The 19,767-nt window shown below is 41.9% G+C and overlaps 1 protein-coding gene across 1 annotated transcript; it reads right to left on the bottom strand.

The window, feature by feature from the left end:
* Positions 1 to 2,105: 2,105 nt before the first annotated feature.
* Positions 2,106 to 19,046, bottom strand: LOC137277295 (scavenger receptor cysteine-rich type 1 protein M130-like). Its single transcript, XM_067808955.1, has 11 exons — positions 18,701 to 19,046; positions 17,700 to 18,026; positions 17,202 to 17,549; positions 16,722 to 17,057; positions 16,051 to 16,398; positions 15,449 to 15,763; positions 8,677 to 9,036; positions 7,327 to 7,689; positions 6,790 to 7,107; positions 6,160 to 6,452; positions 2,106 to 2,306 (listed from the first exon to the last, which is right to left on the bottom strand). Exons 1-11 carry the CDS (start codon positions 19,044 to 19,046, stop codon positions 2,106 to 2,108), a joined length of 3,555 nt encoding a protein of 1,184 aa, XP_067665056.1.
* Between the last annotated feature and the right edge of the window lie 721 nt (positions 19,047 to 19,767).

Below are 19,767 nucleotides of genomic sequence, written 5' to 3'. Positions count from 1 at the left end.
CTACTACTATAAGCAAATATAACAAAATTGTCAAAGGGACGTAAAAAGAATTTCCTTTTCGGTCGTCATATACTCAAACAGTTACAGGTCTCCTTGAAACATAACATTCACCCGCTTGCCTTAGGGCTGTACGTGAACGTCAGTACAGTGCATATTGTTTTCTCCCTTTTGGACACAATAGCATTGATTTCCTTCAGTACTTAATAGTTATTACATCGAGACTATGGAAACTTTAGAATGTGCGAAGTTATAACACAAAAATTAGCAGTAGCTTTTCCCCATCAACATGCTCTTGACAAACTGAACCCACTTGGCCTTTCATTCAGGTAAGGGAGCGTCAGCATATAAGCATATAAGCTTTAAATAGAAAACAATAATGACTTACTGCCTGGTCGCTGTCCGTTAACGCTGACCACAATGGTCAGTGCTAGTACAAGATACCGAAGGTGGTCCATCACTGACCAAGTGTGCGTACTCTCCGTCAACTGTCACCTCTCTACCTTAATCGACGAGTTTCGATCATATATATATCAGTGTTCAGAAACTGCGACATTAACAGTTAGAGTAGTGTACATACTGTCGCTCATGCGCAGTTCACGCCCCCTCAGTGTACATTCACCTGCCTAGAACTGTCAACAGGGTAACGACAGTGCGCGACTTGCAACCGCTGCTAATTTCCCTGGTCAAAGGTCTTGCTAAATCTGAAAGTGGGGTGTCATCTGTATTTATATAGACATGGTAGATCGATGTCGTCGGTATCAGAATACCTCCAAAAACAAAATGGGTGACACTTCTCAAAATCATCATCAACAACCCACCCCACCCCCACCTTACGCCTTATTCGCGAGCATGTGATTGTGCTTGATCAGTCTATTTTCAACAGCTAGTTTGTGTTTCACATGAATCTGTTTCGAGACTGACTATTCTCTGGCGTGGACGTGGGTAATGATATAGATGAGATTCTACCTTTCGTACCTTTTGTACTAGACAAATGACATATTTTGTCAATATTGCCTCCTTTCCATACGTTTGGCATGACCTATCATGCAATGACAGAGGCCAAAATTCCACCCAATATGTACAGAAAATGTCGTTAAAACTTCACAAAACTTGATGTGTTACTACCCACAACAAAGGTATATATCCCAGAAGACAGATCTCCCAAATGAAAAGACGACAAAAACATCACATTAGACGGTTGGTTGCGTAAGGCTTAATGAAGCTATACTACTGATAATAATGGCATGTGCCCAGATAAAACAGACATTAGGTTTAGAAAGGGTTGTATGACCTCTCACCATATTTTTACTCTGTTTAGCATCAGTCATGTTTTGAAAAGTGAGAAGAAAATAAGTTATTGTGTGCGTTCATACATTTCGGAATAGCACTCGAAAATGAATGGAGAACTGGAATGTGGATCAAATTTCTAAATTTTAACATAACCGGTAAATGCTTTCATCTTATCCCATCAATGTGCTGCGGTGTAAAATCACGTGTAGAATGTGAAGAACAATCGTCAGAATCGTCAGAATATTTCAACTGTAAGACAGGGAGCAAACGTATCTCCGCTTCTTTTTGCTTTATATTCAAATGAACAATATTTTATCTCCTTCTCATGTGATGGAGTTGTTTTTGACAATGAAGAACTATGTAAACACACGAAAGTATTTTGCATTACTTTATGCTGACGAGACTGTCATATTGATATCCCGAAAATATCATTTACAAGATCAGTTAGATATATTTAAAGTCTAAAGAAAAGTACTCCTCACTGGATGGAAACCAGTTTGTATTGATATTCTAGCAACTATAGCAATATGTAAAGAAAGAATCCATGGACTACAATTGGGTCTAACAGCCCTACTTCAGTATAGGTCTAAGTACGGGATTTTCATGTCAAAAACTAAAATCCCATAACCTTTACACTACAGTATCACACCTCGGGGTTTGACACTCTGACTTTCACTCCATGTACATGGGTTGGATGGACCTATATTCATAAATGATTGTAGTAACAGTTTAAGGCTGACACCGATAATCCTCTTACTACCAGGATATATTGCTTCAGTCATCACATCACATAGATAGAGTTCCACATGCACTCTTCATTCAAAGTAGAGTCCCATAGGGTACCACTCGCAGCAGGAGAATCCTAGAGGTATGCGATATTGATGACAATGAGAAGAGCTGGGTACCTCTCTCATGGTGAAACAGACCCGCTTCTTGTTACAGTGAAAGTCTGTGCCTGTCACACAATAGGCGGATCTCACGTAGCCGTGGATGTAGCGGCATATCTTAACACAGCACTACATTAGGAATGTGATCATTAACATTCATACAAGTTATGAAAGACGTCCCTGTCCTTATTGACGTCGTCGATTCAAAACAGACACGAAAGAAAAGAGAGGGCGATGTGTCTTAAAATTTAAGCACAAATATAAAACAAACATGTTTTTCTCGCTGTTTCTCCATGAAAATGGCAAGAATATCAGGAAATTCCATCACTAATAAAGCTCGACATACATATAGATGTTATATATAGGGAACAAATATCGCAACACCCAATATTTGTCATAGAAACACTTTGTTGTTGTTAACCATAGCAAAGGACTGTCCGCTACGGTTACTGTCTACATCAATCCACCTTCCAGAACTAATTAAATGGTCAAGATCGGGTGGTCACGCTCGCTGACAGAAATGTATATGCTTATAAAGGGGCATATCTCATATTTCCTGAAGATCAGCAGTTTGTGAAGATGGTAATATTCTGGGTGCCCAGCCTCGGCCTGATTCGATAGAGCGTTGCTACCAACAGCATGCCGCTTGTGGGATCACAGCTATCACAAGCGCTATTAAATAAGCAGGAAATATTCACCACAAAGATTGCTTTGAAGTTCGAACGTCGCTCGTTAATTCGTCTCTCTCTCTCTCTCTCTCAGTGTCTCTCTCTCTCTCTCTCTCTCTCTCTCTCTCGATTTGTTTGCGCGTAATGGCAGCGGCATCTACATCCACACAAGCACCCGCACCCGCACCCGCACACGCACCCACCAACATTTCAAAACCCTTCTCAAATTAAAATGATTGAGTTATTGAAAATTTGGTTAAACAAAAGAATGATCAAATGAAACACATCCAAAATAATTATCGCCAAGGCATTGAAAATGTTCTAACTTTCTGTTAATGACAATTTTCCTTTTCTGAATGTAAATAAAACTAAGGAAAGGGTGCTTGATTTTCGGAAAAATTGGTAATGCTGCAAAAATGGAAATTATAATTATCTCGGCTTCATTTTAGATTCAGAAGTTTAGTTATCATAGCATACTGATCGCATTTACAAAAACAGCCACTATATTTTATTCGTCACTGGAGACACTTTTCTCCTGAAAAAAACCCAACATACTAACCGTCATTTAATAAATATTTATTAACCATTTATTCAAATTTTCTATGTTGGTATAGGGATGTGTCTGCTCGAAACAAAAACACAGATTTTAAAATGTTTATATTGCCAGAAAAATTACTTGACCGTCTTTTGAGTATACCCCTGTATCTATGAGCACCAGGTTATCAAAAAGGAAACTAGAATTTGACTTGTTAGTTCCCATATTTTATCTCACCATTTTGAACTACTCCCTTCTGGACGCCGTTTTCGATTACCTCCCCTTAAAACAAACACAGCTCAACAGTCATACCATCCCGTCTTCGAGAATACAGTAAATGTTTTGAATCATCATGTGATAACTACTGGCATTATTCAGCCTATTTACCTATGTGGTTAATTGTGTTGACTCTTGTTAGTTTCATTGTGTATATGTGTGTTACGAGCATCCATTTTGTGCATGTAGTTATTGTGCATATTTTCTGAATTGTGTATATATTCATTTTAATGCCATTTTGATGCAAAAATAGTTTCAGGGAAAGTATAGTTACATTATAAAGTTGAGAAATTGTAATGTTCAGTGAATATTTCATAAAATTACACAATGAGACACAAACGTACGTTTCTATATATAGCTATTGTCAAACAGAACACATTAAACAATTACTAATGAATGGATTAGAAAAGTCAAATAATGTTATGTGAAGCCCTATTTGGGGGTAACATTTGGTTATGGAGTTAGTGCGATGTTACAATGATCAGACTACGTGATCTAGACTTCCCATTACATGGTTTTATTTTGTAGAGACCTAATGGCTGAATGGGTTAGTGGATTGCTGACATAGTGTGCCGGCTATTTGGTACCTCCCATCTGGTTTTCGAATCACAGATGGAACGCATTTGAAAAAAGACTTGAGTGATGGATAGCTTAGATAAACTACTGGACTCAGGAAACTTTTAAATTAACGTTTGCGCAATTGCAGTTTCTGCCACAAAGTGAAATGTTTTCAAACAATATTTACCAAATGACATTCCGTAGTCGAGTAGCAGGGCATAAGTCCATGACCTAGTGAATTTCGTGCTGGCAGGAAAAATAAAAGAAATAAAAATAGAAATACAGCATTAATGCGTTTACTGAAAAGTGGACGAATGTTGCACGTATACAGATGCAACCAGAGAGTATCGAAAAGAACATCACAGAAATGCAGAGGCTGCCACAAGCTGAAGGTGACAGAGCTATTGTTGTGGCAGAAATGGGGGCCTCACACCGTCACATTGCACGAGTCTTCCATTGCAGTCAAGGAACCACCAGCAAGCTGTTGCCAACTGACAGACCAGACATGAAGACCGTCCAAAAACGGGTAGACCAAGGGTTGCCACGCCAGCTGAAGACCACTACATCCGGTCAATACACCTGTGCAACAGATTCGTTGGATTTGTGGTCAGCAGCATGGAAATTTGATTGCTCAACGTACAGACAGGAAGTTTTGAGACCAGTTGTGTTACCATTTGTGAGATAACAGCAACCTCCACCTACAACGCGACAGCGTCTTGAATAAGTTCTTTGGGATCTGTGGCACAGAATTCCTGCTGACGTCATCCGGCGATTAAACTCACTCGTGAGAAGACGTGTTTTGGCATATATCGACAGTTCCATAATGTGGTTTGAAACAGATCTTGTGATTGGGTAACATTTCATTTGACTTCACGTCTCTTGTGCTTGATTCCGTGACCAGATTACTATCGATTGGACATTGGTGATTCTGTTTCACGCTTGGTGAATGGTTCAGTGTTATATAATAAACAATATTTCTATCATATTTGTCTTGGTGTCTTTTTTATGAACCATAACATAAGATGATACGGTTCTTTTGGACATTAGCTTATTTCCTTAAGTAATTAGGTTAGCACTTGTGGCAAGACTCATCTTGAAAAGTTGAAGAGCAAACACGGCTGATTGGATGTACATGACAGGCTTATCACCCGTCATGTCAAGAGCCTTCGTCAAATGTTTCAGTGTAAAGAATTAAGTCTCTCATGACCATGTGCCCTGACACAGGATTGTTTGTGTTCATGCTCGCCTGGTGACCTGGGACTGGATGAGACGTACGTCATTGAGCAGGATCCAAGGAAGCCATCACAGGCGGGTTCTCTCACACAAAACAACAAACGACAAAACGACTCTTTGGTAACAGCATAAATTTGAAGAATTTTAATATTATGAAAATAAAAAGTACAATAAATTACATTAATGTAACAAAATGTACACATGTCAAGTGAGTGAGTTGGTGTGTTTGTAGATGTGTGGTCGCCTACCACAGTATAGTAGGTACATATATGAAAAACAAGGTATTGGAATGATCTTTACTCTGTATCCTGAGAAACTACAGTTCCTTTTCGCGTCTGTACACCCAATTACATAGCGCACAAGACAGCGAATTTTGCATGTTTCAACATATCTGACGAGTGACGCAACAGATATAATTAGATATGTGCTAAACGTATGTTATCATAGAATCATATACGTTATATCCACATGAATGAACGATATTTTTCATGGTTATCTAAAGTGTGTATGGATGCAATATATCATCAAATCACACTTATATATCTATTGGGATTCCACAGCTGTGTCATTAGTCTATGGTAATGAAGAGCTCTTCATGCAAAGAAAAAGCACGTCATGTCGGTTTGACACACTATGCTTTGCTTGCATCGTCGTCGACGTGTGAAATGGCAGCTTCGACAGGTGAAACATTGTCATAATTGGGATTGCTCACTCCAGAAACATCTGCTTCATTAGTAGACTTGGAGAAGAAGGCGGAGCCTCCCCCGAGTGACACCCCAAATCCCCCCCTTGAGGTGCTGGCTGGAATGTCAGGCACAAGTCCTTTGGTAAGGTTGTCCTTGTTCTTGTAACGTCGTCTGTAGTACAGGAAGCCACAGACGGCAGCGGCGATGATCAGAGCGCAGACGATAGGGACGGCAATGGCGGCTGCTTGGGGAGAGTCACTTTTGATTTTCTGAGTAACTGGACCTCCCGTGGGAACGCTTGTAGTCGTTGGGAGAACTCCTGGAGGAGGAAGAAGCACGGGTAGAATGGTTAGAAATAGGTGGACACGCCTTGCACTGGGGGAGGGACGTTACAGATAAACTCACACACAATACCAGGGAGACTCTAACAGTTGTAGATTATCCCTGACAATACAAAATACCTGGACATTGAAATCCACCATGGGGGAAGGTCACGGGACATTTGATAATAATGTCGCTACACTTATGGATACGTTTTAGTCATTGTCGCAAAATACTGAAGAGTAAAACCATTATGGGTTATGTTACATGGTGCAGCCTGTTCTGCTCTCTGATCAACCACATTTTGAGTAGTGTATCTGGTCATCCATGCTCACCTGAACACTCCACACCGGCATCCTCCGTGTGACGACAGTTCTGGATCGCAAATCCGTTAAATGGACAATCCTGTAGATGAGATTCATTCCCCCTGCAGCCAAGATTGTCCATCCAAATCGGCCCCTTGCCCTGACCGTAAAAGGCTTTGCTTATTGCCTTGCCCCTGGCATATCCAAACATCATGCAGGCAACGGTAGCGTCTCTGTCATCCCACAAGTCGTCACAGACGGTGCCCCATTTGTCTGGTCCTTGAAGGAATACTTCCACCCTCCCAGTGTTGTTGGTTGGGCCGTCAACAAGACGTACGTTTGTTACCTCTGTCAGATAAATGGATGGATAATCAGTCAAATTTGGATGCAATAAAATCTCTGTAAAACTGACATTCACATTTGGCAACCCAAAAAAACCTGTTTGCATGAAATGGTTTGTATGAAGCAGTTCTGTCTTATGGCCATATAAGCCCAGTATTTGAATATTGGACTTCAGGAACCCACTTGACCTGGTTAGCGAGACAGAATGTTTGCGCTGGTACTTACTGATCTCTTTGTTGTAGCACTTGGCTGATGCCGGTCCAATGTTTTTACAGTAATACGACCACCAATAGCTGTAGGCTGACAAGGAAGAATAGAAGCCGTCGTTCATGCAGGTTGGGAGAGTAGTCTCATTTCCATAGCATTTAAAGTAATGGAACCATATCGGCCTGTTGTCATTGGCGACCTTGTAGGCGGCACTGGACACAGGGAGTCCATCTACATGGCCAAGACTCTTGCAGGCCACCTTGGCGGTGTTTGAGGAGACGGAAGCGTCACAGATAGTGCCCCATCGGTTGTCATACTTCATTTCAATACGGCCTTGCAGAGGACTGTCACCTGCGGCGCTCACCAAGCGATACTGTATTCCTGTAATCATTGATATTCGACATTACGAAGAGTATATATACAGATTGTGTTAATCAGAAATAAGACGCCATGACAAAGACAATCATGCTGCTTCAACGACAGTGTATGAAATAAGACCCGTCCGACAGCCCGCAACCGGGTATCGTTTGGTTTGCGCTCTCAAATTTTGGACGTTTTTGTTTAATTTTGCGATTAAATTGACAAATTATAACATTCGGGCTGCCTATATTTCAAACTTATTTCATACACTGTTCCACGACCCGTCACAATCTACTGAGTATTCTTGAGGGTGATGCTAACATACAAGTGATTGTTTCATACAGAATGAGTCCCTTAATACGGTAGAAACCCGCGGTAGTAGACTGGAATCCTGTTTCGAACTGACTCGCGTGTCATTACGATGCCCGTGGCTGTTGGTTCACCCAAAGTCGGTAACGTATAAGATTTGTATAGCTTTGGACTTTCTTCCCGCATCAAACTGACAGGCAGTTCACTGTCGCATCAAACCGACAGGCAGTTGACTGTCGCATCAAACTGACAGGCAGTTGACTGTCGCATCAAACCGACAGGCAGTTGACTGTCGCATCAAACTGACAGGCAGTTGACTGTCGCATCACACTGACAGGCAGTTGACTTTCGCATCAAACCGACAGGCAGGTCACTTGCGATCTTAGGTGGAGTGAAAACATATTAAACCACAATAGTAGTTCATATAATCTGTCAACAGGATCAAGAATTTCAGGTAACAGTGACAGTGTTGAGAAATGGCCGTGCTCAGATCGACAGTACTTCAGCGAACTCCCACATTCGGCCTACTGCCTATCATAATTAGAAACATTTCACAAACATCTATTCTTTTCCTGTGAGAGAGGGGCGACGAAATAACTTATCCTGACACTATTTTCACATGCTTTAAAACAGCCGAACATACGTAAACGACGTATTTGGTTGTGTGAAGATTCCAGAGATCCCATAGCAATGACCTACCTGAGTTCTTGTAACAAAGCAGTCCTGCTCTCGGGGCGTAGTAATCACACCAGTTGGTGGTACTGCGAGACTTGTAGGCACACTTTGCCAGACTGTCCTCATTGCCATTGCAGACCACGTCGGTCATTAAAATGGGGCGTTTCTCACTGATGATATGCTGACCGGTACTGTGGAAGGGATTGTATACGGCGGGCGAGTAGGCAACGCCACCTTTGAAATTCAGCTGTTTACAGGCGATGTTGGCTGCACGGTCGTCGAAACCGGAGCCGCAGACGCTGCCCCAGATGCCGTTGATTCTAACTTCCAGGAACCCATGGTAATCGTCCACTATGTCGTCAGCAACGAGTCGAGGAATGAATCCTGGGTGAAGTGAAAATAGGTCACCACTGACGCCGACGCAGTCGTGGACACTCACCATATAGCAGAAATACTTCCCATTTCTGCACATACTGCACATTAACTCACTCTCCCATTTCTGTACATACTGCACATTAACTCACTCTCCCATTTCTGTACATACTGCACATTAACTCACTCTCCAATTTCTGCACATACTGCACATTAACTCACTCTCCCATTTCTGCACATACTGCACATAACTCACTCTCCCATTTCTGTACATACTGCACATTAACTCACTCTCCCATTTCTGCACAGACTGCACATTAACTCACTCTCCAATTTCTGTACATACTGCACATTAACTCACTCTCCCATTTCTGCACATACTGCACATTAACTCACTCTCCCATTTCTGCACACACTGCACATTAACTCACTCTCCCATTTCTGCACACACTGCACATTAACTCACTCTCCAATTTCTGTACATACTGCACATTAACTCACTCTCCCATTTCTGCACACACTGCACATTAACTCACTCTCCCATTTCTGTACATACTGCACATTAACTCACTCTCCCATTTCTGCAAACACTGCACATTAACTCACTCTCCCATTTCTGCACATACTGCACATTAACTCACTCTCCCATTTCTGCACACACTGCACATTAACTCACTCTCCAATTTCTGTACATACTGCACATTAACTCACTCTCCCATTTCTGCACATACTGCACATTAACTCACTCTCCCATTTCTGTACATACTGCACATTAACTCACTCTCCCATTTCTGCACATACTGCACATTAACTCACTCTCCCATTTCTGTACATACTGCACATTAACTCACTCTCCCATTTCTGTACATACTGCGCATTAACTCACTCTCCCATTTCTGCACATACTGCGCATTAACTCACTCTCCCATTTCTGTACATACTGCACATTAACTCACTCTCCCATTTCTGCACACACTGCACATTAACTCACTCTCCCATTTCTGTACATACTGCACATTAACTCACTCTCCCATTTCTGCACATACTGCACATTAACTCACTCTCCCATTTCTGTACATACTGCACATTAACTCACTCTCCCATTTCTGCACATACTGCACATTAACTCACTCTCCCATTTCAGCACATACTGCACATTAACTCACTCTCCCATTTCTGCACATACTGCACATTAACTCACTCTCCCATTTCTGCACACACTGCACATTAACTCACTCTCCAATTTCTGCACACACTGCACATTAACTCACTCTCCCATTTCTGTACATACTGCACATTAACTCACTCTCCAAATTCTGTACATACTGCACATTAACTCACTCTCCCATTTCTGCACATACTGCACATTAACTCACTCTCCCATTTCTGCACATACTGCACATTAACTCACTCTCCCATTTCTGCACATACTGCACATTAACTCACTCTCCCATTTCTGCACACACTGCACATTAACTCACTCTCCAATTTCTGCACATACTGCACATTAACTCACTCTCCCATTTCTGCACATACTGCACATTAACTCACTCTCCCATTTCTGTACATACTGCACATTAACTCACTCTCCCATTTCTGCACATACTGCACATTAACTCACTCTCCCATTTCTGTACATACTGCACATTAACTCACTCTCCCATTTCTGTACATACTGCACATTAACTCACTCTCCCATTTCTGCACATACTGCACATTAACTCACTCTCCGATTTCTGTACATACTGCACATTAACTCACTCTCCCATTTCTGCACATACTGCACATTGACTCACTCTCCCATTTCTGTACATACTGCACATTAACTCACTCTCCAAATTCTGTACATACTGCACATTAACTCACTCTCCCATTTCTGCACATACTGCACATTAACTCACTCTCCCATTTCTGCACATACTGCACATTAACTCACTCTCCCATTTCTGTACATACTGCACATTAACTCACTCTCCCATTTCTGCACACACTGCACATTAAGTCACTCTCCAAATTCTGTACATACTGCACATTAACTCACTCTCCCATTTCTGCACATACTGCACATTAACTCACTCTCCCATTTCTGAACACACTGCACATTAACTCACTCTCCAATTTCTGCACATACTGCACATTAACTCACTCTCCCATTTCTGCACATACTGCACATTAACTCACTCTCCCATTTCTGTACATACTGCACATTAACTCACTCTCCCATTTCTGCACATACTGCACATTAACTCACTCTCCCATTTCTGTACATACTGCACATTAACTCACTCTCCCATTTCTGTACATACTGCACATTAACTCACTCTCCCATTTCTGCACATACTGCACATTAACTCACTCTCCCATTTCTGTACATACTGCACATTTACTCACTCTCCCATTTCTGCACATACTGCACATTAACTCACTCTCCCATTTCTGTACATACTGCACATTAACTCACTCTCCCATTTCTGCACATACTGCACATTAACTCACTCTCCCATTTCTGTACATACTGCACATTAACTCACTCTCCCATTTCTGCACATACAGCACATTAACTCACTCTCCCATTTCTGTACATACTGCACATTAACTCACTCTCCAATTTCTGTACACACTGCACATTAACTCACTCTCCAATTTCTGTACATACTGCACATTAACTCACTCTCCCATTTCTGTACATAATGCACATTAACTCACTCTCCCATTTCTGCACATACTGCACATTAAGTCACTCTCCCATTTCTGTACATACTGCACATTAACTCACTCTCCCATTTCAGTACATACTGCACATTAACTCACTCTCCCATTTCTGCACATACTGCACATTAACTCACTCTCCCATTTCTGTACATACTGCACATTAACTCACCCTCCCATTTCTGTACATACTGCACATTAACTCACTCTCCCATTTCTGCACACACTGCACATTAACTCACTCTCCCATTTCTGTACATACTGCACATTAACTCACTCTCCCATTTCTGCACATACTGCACATTAACTCACTCTCCCATTTCTGTACATACTGCACATTAACTCACTCTCCCATTTCTGCACATACTGCACATTAACTCACTCTCCCATTTCTGCACATACTGCACATTAACTCACTCTCCCATTTCTGCACATACTGCACATTGACTCACTCTCCCATTTCTGTACATACTGCACATTAACTCACTCTCCAAATTCTGTACATGCTGCACATTAACTCACTCTCCCATTTCTGCACATACTGCACATTAACTCACTCTCCCATTTCTGCACATACTGCACATTAACTCACTCTCCCATTTCTGTACATACTGCACATTAACTCACTCTCCCATTTCTGCACACACTGCACATTAACTCACTCTCCAAATTCTGTACATACTGCACATTAACTCACTCTCCCATTTCTGCACATACTGCACATTAACTCACTCTCCCATTCCTGAACACACTGCACATTAACTCACTCTCCAATTTCTGCACATACTGCAGATTAACTCACTCTCCCATTTCTGTACATACTGCACATTAACTCACTCTCCCATTTCTGTACATACTGCACATTAACTCACTCTCCCATTTCTGTACATACTGCACATTAACTCACTCTCCCATTTCTGTACATACTGCACATTAACTCACTCTCCCATTTCTGCACATACTGCACATTAACTCACTCTCCCATTTCTGCACATACTGCACATTAACTCACTCTCCCATTTCTGTACATACTGCACATTTACTCACTCTCCCATCTCTGCACATACTGCACATTAACTCACTCTCCCATTTCTGTACATACTGCACATTAACTCACTCTCCCATTTCTGTACATACTGCACATTAACTCACTCTCCCATTTCTGTGCATACTGCACATTAACTCACTCTCCCATTTCTGCACATACTGCACATTAACTCACTCTCCCATTTCTGTACATACTGCACATTAACTCACTCTCCCATTTCTGTACATACTGCACATTAACTCACTCTCCCATTTCTGTACATACTGCACATTAACTCACTCTCCCATTTCTGTACATAATGCACATTAACTCACTCTCCCATTTCTGCACATACTGCACATTAAGTCACTCTCCCATTTCTGTACATACTGCACATTAACTCACTCTCCCATTTCTGTACATACTGCACATTAACTCACTCTCCCATTTCTGCACATACTGCACATTAACTCACTCTCCCATTTCTGTACATACTGCACATTAACTCACTCTCCAATTTCTGTACATACTGCACATTAACTCACTCTCCCATTTCTGTACATACTGCACATTAACTCACTCTCCAACTTCTGTACATACTGCACATTAACTCACTCTCCCATTTCTGTACATACTGCACATTAACTCACTCTCCCATTTCTGCACATACTGCACATTAACTCACTCTCCCATTTCTGCACATACTGCACATTAACTCACTCTCCAATTTCTGTACATACTGCACATTAACTCACTCTCCCATTTCTGTACATACTGCACATTAACTCACTCTCCCATTTCTGTACATACTGCACATTAACTCACTCTCCAATTTCTGTACATACTGCACATTAACTCACTCTCCCATTTCTGTACATACTGCACATTAACTCACTCTCCAATTTCTGTACATACTGCACATTAACTCACTCTCCCATTTCTGCACACACTGCACATTAACTCACTCTCCAATTTCTGTACATACTGCACATTAACTCACTCTCCCATTTCTGCACATACTGCACATTAACTCACTCTCCCATTCCTGAACACACTGCACATTAACTCACTCTCCAATTTCTGCACATACTGCACATTAACTCACTCTCCCATTTCTGTACATACTGCACATTAACTCACTCTCCCATTTCTGTACATACTGCACATTAACTCACTCTCCCATTTCTGCACATACTGCACATTAACTCACTCTCCCATTTCTGTACACACTGCACATTAACTCACTCTCCCATTTCTGCACATACTGCACATTAACTCACTCTCCCATTCCTGAACACACTGCACATTAACTCACTCTCCAATTTCTGTACAAACTGCACATTAACTCACTCTCCCATTTCTGCACATACTGCACATTAACTCACTCTCCCATCTCTGTACATACTGCACATTAACTCACTCTCCCATTTCTGCACATACTGCACATTAACTCACTCTCCCATTTCTGCACATACTGCACATTAACTCACTCTCCCATTTCTGCACATACTGCACATTAACTCACTCTCCCATTTCTGCACATACTGCACATTAACTCACTCTCCCATTTCTGCACATACTGCACATTAACTCACTCTCCCATTTCTGCACATACTGCACATTAACTCACTCTCCCATTCCTGAACACACTGCACATTAACTCACTCTCCAATTTCTGTACAAACTGCACATTAACTCACTCTCCCATTTCTGCACACACTGCACATTAACTCACTCTCCCATTTCTGTACATACTGCACATTAACTCACTCTCCCATTTCTGCACATACTGCACATTAACTCACTCTCCCATTTCTGCACATACTGCACATTAACTCACTCTCCAATTTCTGCACATACTGCACATTAACTCACTCTCCCATTCCTGCACATTAACTCAATCTGCATTTTCTTGGGACATCATAGTGCGCGGCGTGCAGTCCCGACAATAGAATGACATGGTCAAAAACGTGTAACACTAAAAGCGTGATAAATGTCACAGAAATAAGAGGGCAGTTAGAATATTATTTCTTGCAAATATTTTTCTGTGGAAGCGGGGCTATTTTTGCTCTTCCTTGCTTTCCTTTTTACTTGGGTTATTTTTGTATATACCAGGAATAAAAAGTTAAGCGCCAGTTTATTTAAAAACTAAGATGTGAAGCTGTGGAAATGTTAGGATGAACTAATTGGAAAGGCCAATGCATCCTTAGAGAAGGCCCATGTGGTAACTGTTTTAAGGATGTCATATGCATTTGAATTTACAACTAAAGGAAATATTGTTACAGATATGATAACACTACTTTCTAAATGAAAATATCTAATCCTGATGTGCTTATACAAGACTATTAAATTTAGGTTTCACTTGTTAATTGTTAAAAGTGACAGTCATGTAACCATATAACACTCATTTCTGATTTTCACTTTTCAAAAGACGTTAACCCTTTTTAGGGAAACAAAATGCTTCTTTTCTAAAAGCGCACACATCCTGTTGAAAGTAAAGGATAATTTCCATTATGCTTTTGTTTTTAATCTAAAAGTACTAAACCAAATTATTATAGCTCGTTTTTTTGAAAGATTTGTTATGTGCCAACCGATATTTCTTGCAAAATATACTGGGTGGCGCTTAACCTTTTATTCACGGTATACTTACTGTGTCACATTTACATGTAGGTATGTAAGAAGACATACCGGTGTCAGTTATGGGGTCACTGGAGCACACAACAGAGGCGTAGGTGCCACTTTTGCAGGTTGTTGATGATGTTGTTGAACACTGTTTGAAGTTGGCCTCCAGACCGTTGCATGTCACCTGGCTAATAGCGATCGGCCCGTCGGTGATGCCGAACAAAGAACCGCCCATATTTATGCCAAAGTTGAAGCCCATAGTCCTACAGACAACTCGAGCTGCTTTCAGGTCAAAGCCGCTGTCGCACACGGCGTTCCATTTGTTGTTGGCGTACACCTCTACAGCGCCCATCGAGGAGTTGAGGCCGGTATTGAGTTTCACTGGAAATATGAGGTTAGACATGAGGGCATGGATTTTGTAGGCAGTGTTCATATCACTACACGGGACATAAATCCTTCGCATCTTTGAACGAGGCTTCTTCGTCTTGATTTCCAATAAATAATTTCTAAAACAAAAGTTGGGCTTATAATACAAATTTCCGTCGGCTTCAGCTGGTTCATGCATCAATACATGATGTAAATGCGGACATACGGTTATGAAATGTCATATATGTGTTTGCACAAGCCGTTGTTCTGTATGCAGTGATCAAATGCGCAGACTAGCTCACCATTGTCGACACAGAAAACGGAGACGTCATCTCGATGACTCTGGCACGACCAGTAGCTGTAGCCTGAGACTACCTCGCTGTTGTAACCGGAGTGGGGGCAGCTGTGAAGACTGGGTTCGGTGCCGACACACTGTAGTCCACTCAGCCAGATGGGGCCACTTCCCTGGCCGTAGAAGGCGTTTGGGATAGCGTAGCCGTCTTTGTAGCCCATCTGCCGACAGAAGACGCCGGCCTCGCGGTTGTCAAAGTACCTGTCGCAGACTGTTCCCCACACACCGCCCACAGACATCTCCACCCTACCGTAGTTCTGCTGTGTGCCATCGGGAGCCACCATGCGGTACTGGATACCTGATAGAGGGTTCAGAAACAACGCTTTGAGTGAACTAATACGGTGTTCAGAACCAACTTGAATTCATATGCATTTCTATGCTCTGTTGAATTTTTATCAGTTTAATTTCTTTATGTATTTCCTCTTGAAATATCTTGTGCAGCCATATGTACAACCATATTTCACACAGATCCTATGTTTTAGGCAGTTTTCAAGCACTCGAAATGAAGATGGTTCAAGCTTTCCCTTTGGTTGTGATGATTTCTAGTCTGACTAACGCCCATGATAATGGCAAGGATTATTTCAGTGGGGTGATACAGTTATCATGTAAGGTTAGACATACTTTTGTCGCCGTTGAAGCAGATAGCTGAAGCGATGTCGGCGGAGCTGCAGTTCCCAAGACTCATCCTGTCCTTGTAGGCGCAGTCTGTCAAGGACGCTTCACTTCCGGTACAGTTCACGGCGCTGAGCCAGAAGGGACCACGTGATCGGAGTGGTTGATAGTTGTATTTGACGGAGTGATGGTAGGCGATACCGTTATCGTAGTTCAGACCTTTACAAAAGACTGTAGCCTCCGTGTCGGTCCAGAACGTGTTGCATATCCGGCCTTTCACGTTATAGTGCTGCACAGCGATCTGACCACTGTCCGAAGTGGTGTCGTCAAATCCCAGTGTGTAGGCTATCGAACGTACCAAACAGTTGTGTCATAAAACATTCATCTGCAATAGGTCACTTAAGCTTGCAATTATTAAATTTTGTTAAATACGGTAATATAAGCTTTATTAATTAGAGAATTCTAACAATGCATTCAAATGTAACTTACTCTCTTGGACGACGTCCGAGGAGTTGAAGCAGACAACCGATGCGTAGTCGTGAGAGCAGGTGCCCGGTGCCAGGCAGCTCATCGGATCAGACTGGGTGCCGTCACAATTCATCGTCGTGTTGGGTAGGAAGCTCCCCAGGCCATTGCCGTAGTAGGAATACCTGACGTATTTCGATCCATAGGCCGAGCAGCACAAGGCCTTCCCGTCAACAAAGCCAAGACTTTTACACACAACCCTAGCGGTCAGGTCATCAAAGTTGGTGTCGCAAACGTAGTGCCACGTGTTGTTCTTCCAAACCTGGACAGGGCCTTGCTTGATGTCAGGAGCGAATCCAGAAGCCAGTTTGACTGAAGACAACGCGGGTGCCAGATTTAGGATTATACACATACAATAACAGCTACATCACAATGGTACTGAAGTCGTCAGTACTAAAAAGGAAGGTAGATTATATGGTATATTATACAAAATAAATTCCATTAATTCATTTTGGAACTCACTGTCTCCGTAGCAGGTGACAGCAGCGTCGTAGTTGTGGTTCAAGCAGTATCTGCTGGTGGCTACCTTCCACCCCTGATGTGGACACTCGGACAATGATGCCTCGTTGCCTGTACACCGGAAGTTGCTCTGATACACGGGACCGGTGGCATTTGGGTACTTGGTATAGTAGTCTACCACGCCCGTATTATAGCCAAGACTTCTACACATGACCCTAGCCTCCCTGCTGTCGAAGTAGGAGCGGCAGATTGAACCCCTCACCCCATTGACGGATACTTCCACTCGACCTGCATTCTCCGGGCCTCCGTCAGAGAGACTGTAGTAAATACCTGCAGAGAAGAAATGCACAACAGTCATATCCAGATAGGTGTTTGGCAGTAGAGATCTGTAATTAAAAAATATAAAAAATTGGGAATAATGGTAACTGATAGTGTTCCGAGGCGTAACATTTTCTGTAATCTTTTCTCCATACTGAAAAGAACACATTGTTTTTCATGAAAACTCCGGAGTATCCAGATGGTCGCAGAGGAAATACATCACAATCACATGCACATGGTTGTGGTGCAGTAGAGATCTTTATGACGCTCGTGTACAGCTGATTGTATGACAGTGGAGAACTTCAAGACGTTTCCCCAGATGGTTGTGTTGTAGATGAAATGCCTCAGATCCAGATGGTATTGTCGCATTAGACGGCCGTTGTGAAGAAATCCTTAGGGCATTATTAATAATGGGATATTCAACAGATAGTGTCCCAACGGGAAGCAATTACTGCATTCATTCAGCGGTTGTTGTTGTTATATGTTTGTTTCGTTTGTTTTGTTCTTTTTGTTCTTTTGTTTGTTCTTTTTTGTTAATTGCAAGGAATACATACTTTTTTAAAGGAATGCAGATAAGACGTACTAAACATGTCACAATGTTTCTTTTCACGTAATCATTACTTTCTTTCCGAATACAAACGTTTCAGAAAATGTTTGAGTGTTTCTATTTCTCGATATATACGTACCAACATTGTCTCCGCACAGCACACCAGCAGAATGGGAGTTCTGACAAGATGTCACTTTACCCAGTTGTGTTCGGGAGCAATCTGACAGACGCCTCTCTGTGCCGGCACAGTTCATCTTCGACGTCCAGAAGGGCCCGTTGTCAGCATAGTAGGAGTATTTGTAGTGGGTGTAGGCCTTGCCCTTGGTGTAGCCCAGTTCTTTACACGCCACCGTGGCATCCTTGTCGTCCCAGTCATCAGTGCAGATACGACCCACCATGTTCATGTAGATGACGTTGACCTCGCCAGTGTAGTTGTTGCCGTCAGCCAGCGACCATGTGAACGCTGAAGACGTAAGAGCATCCATTCACCTTCCGTAGCCAAATGACGTATTAATCTCAACAATTTAGCAGAACTGCTCATATTGTTAAACACACATTTTTGTGCTTTATGCAAAACAGAATGATCATAGTTTGGATAAAAGTCACGGTGCATTTTAAAGTTGCACCAGCAAGCGGTGATTTCATTGTTTCATGTGAAAGATGATAAAACCTACAAGTTATTGTTATGAACAAACATCTAATAACGGCGACGCTGTTAGCTGTGGGTAAAGCCCTTTAGGATGCCCGTAAGAAACCGGAAACAATAAGCATGTTTTCATTATGAAAGTTGCTTTTATTCAAAATATATTTTTCGTTATTTTGACTGGAAAAGCACTGTACATTTTTTAAAGACACACCAAAGAGCATTGCTAAGAACAAAGTGTAAAACATAGTTATTCTTAATATTTATGCACTTGAAAGGGCAAATTCTTCACTTCTAGGTCGCCATTATAATGACAGCATTTTCTATATACAGCATGTATATTCACATTTAGTGAAAGTTATTCTTATTTTACATTTCAGTGCCCAGTATCATTGACCCGTCATTTCTATTTCTTTGGTCACGTGGTGTCTGGGGAAGCAACATTTACTGTTCAGCACATTTGACGATGTGATTAATGGTCATAACCAGCAGTCAGAATGGAGTGACTACAGAGCAGCTTCAGTCGCAGTCATTTTAGCAGGAGTTGAAAGGCGACGGACAAC

Source organism: Haliotis asinina, chromosome 3, assembly GCF_037392515.1.
Source record: "Haliotis asinina isolate JCU_RB_2024 chromosome 3, JCU_Hal_asi_v2, whole genome shotgun sequence".
Taxonomy (NCBI): Eukaryota; Metazoa; Mollusca; class Gastropoda; order Lepetellida; family Haliotidae; genus Haliotis; species Haliotis asinina.
The sequence above is the reverse complement of the archived record's forward strand: the minus strand, read 5'-3'. Positions and strand labels throughout refer to the sequence as shown.

What these genes read in the sequence shown, in the direction of transcription:
- LOC137277295 (XM_067808955.1), bottom strand. Translation starts at nt 19,046, where the DNA reads ATGGATGCTCTTACGTCTTCAGCGTTCACATGGTCGCTGGCTGACGGC. An exon ending in TGACCCCATAACTGACACCG is followed by an intron (nt 9,037 to 15,448) that starts GTATGTCTTCTT and finishes CACTTCACCCAG; the next exon opens with GATTCATTCCTCGACTCGTT. An exon ending in ATGAAGCAGATGTTTCTGGA is followed by an intron (nt 2,307 to 6,159) that starts GTGAGCAATCCC and finishes TTCCTAATGTAG; the next exon opens with TGCTGTGTTAAGATATGCCG.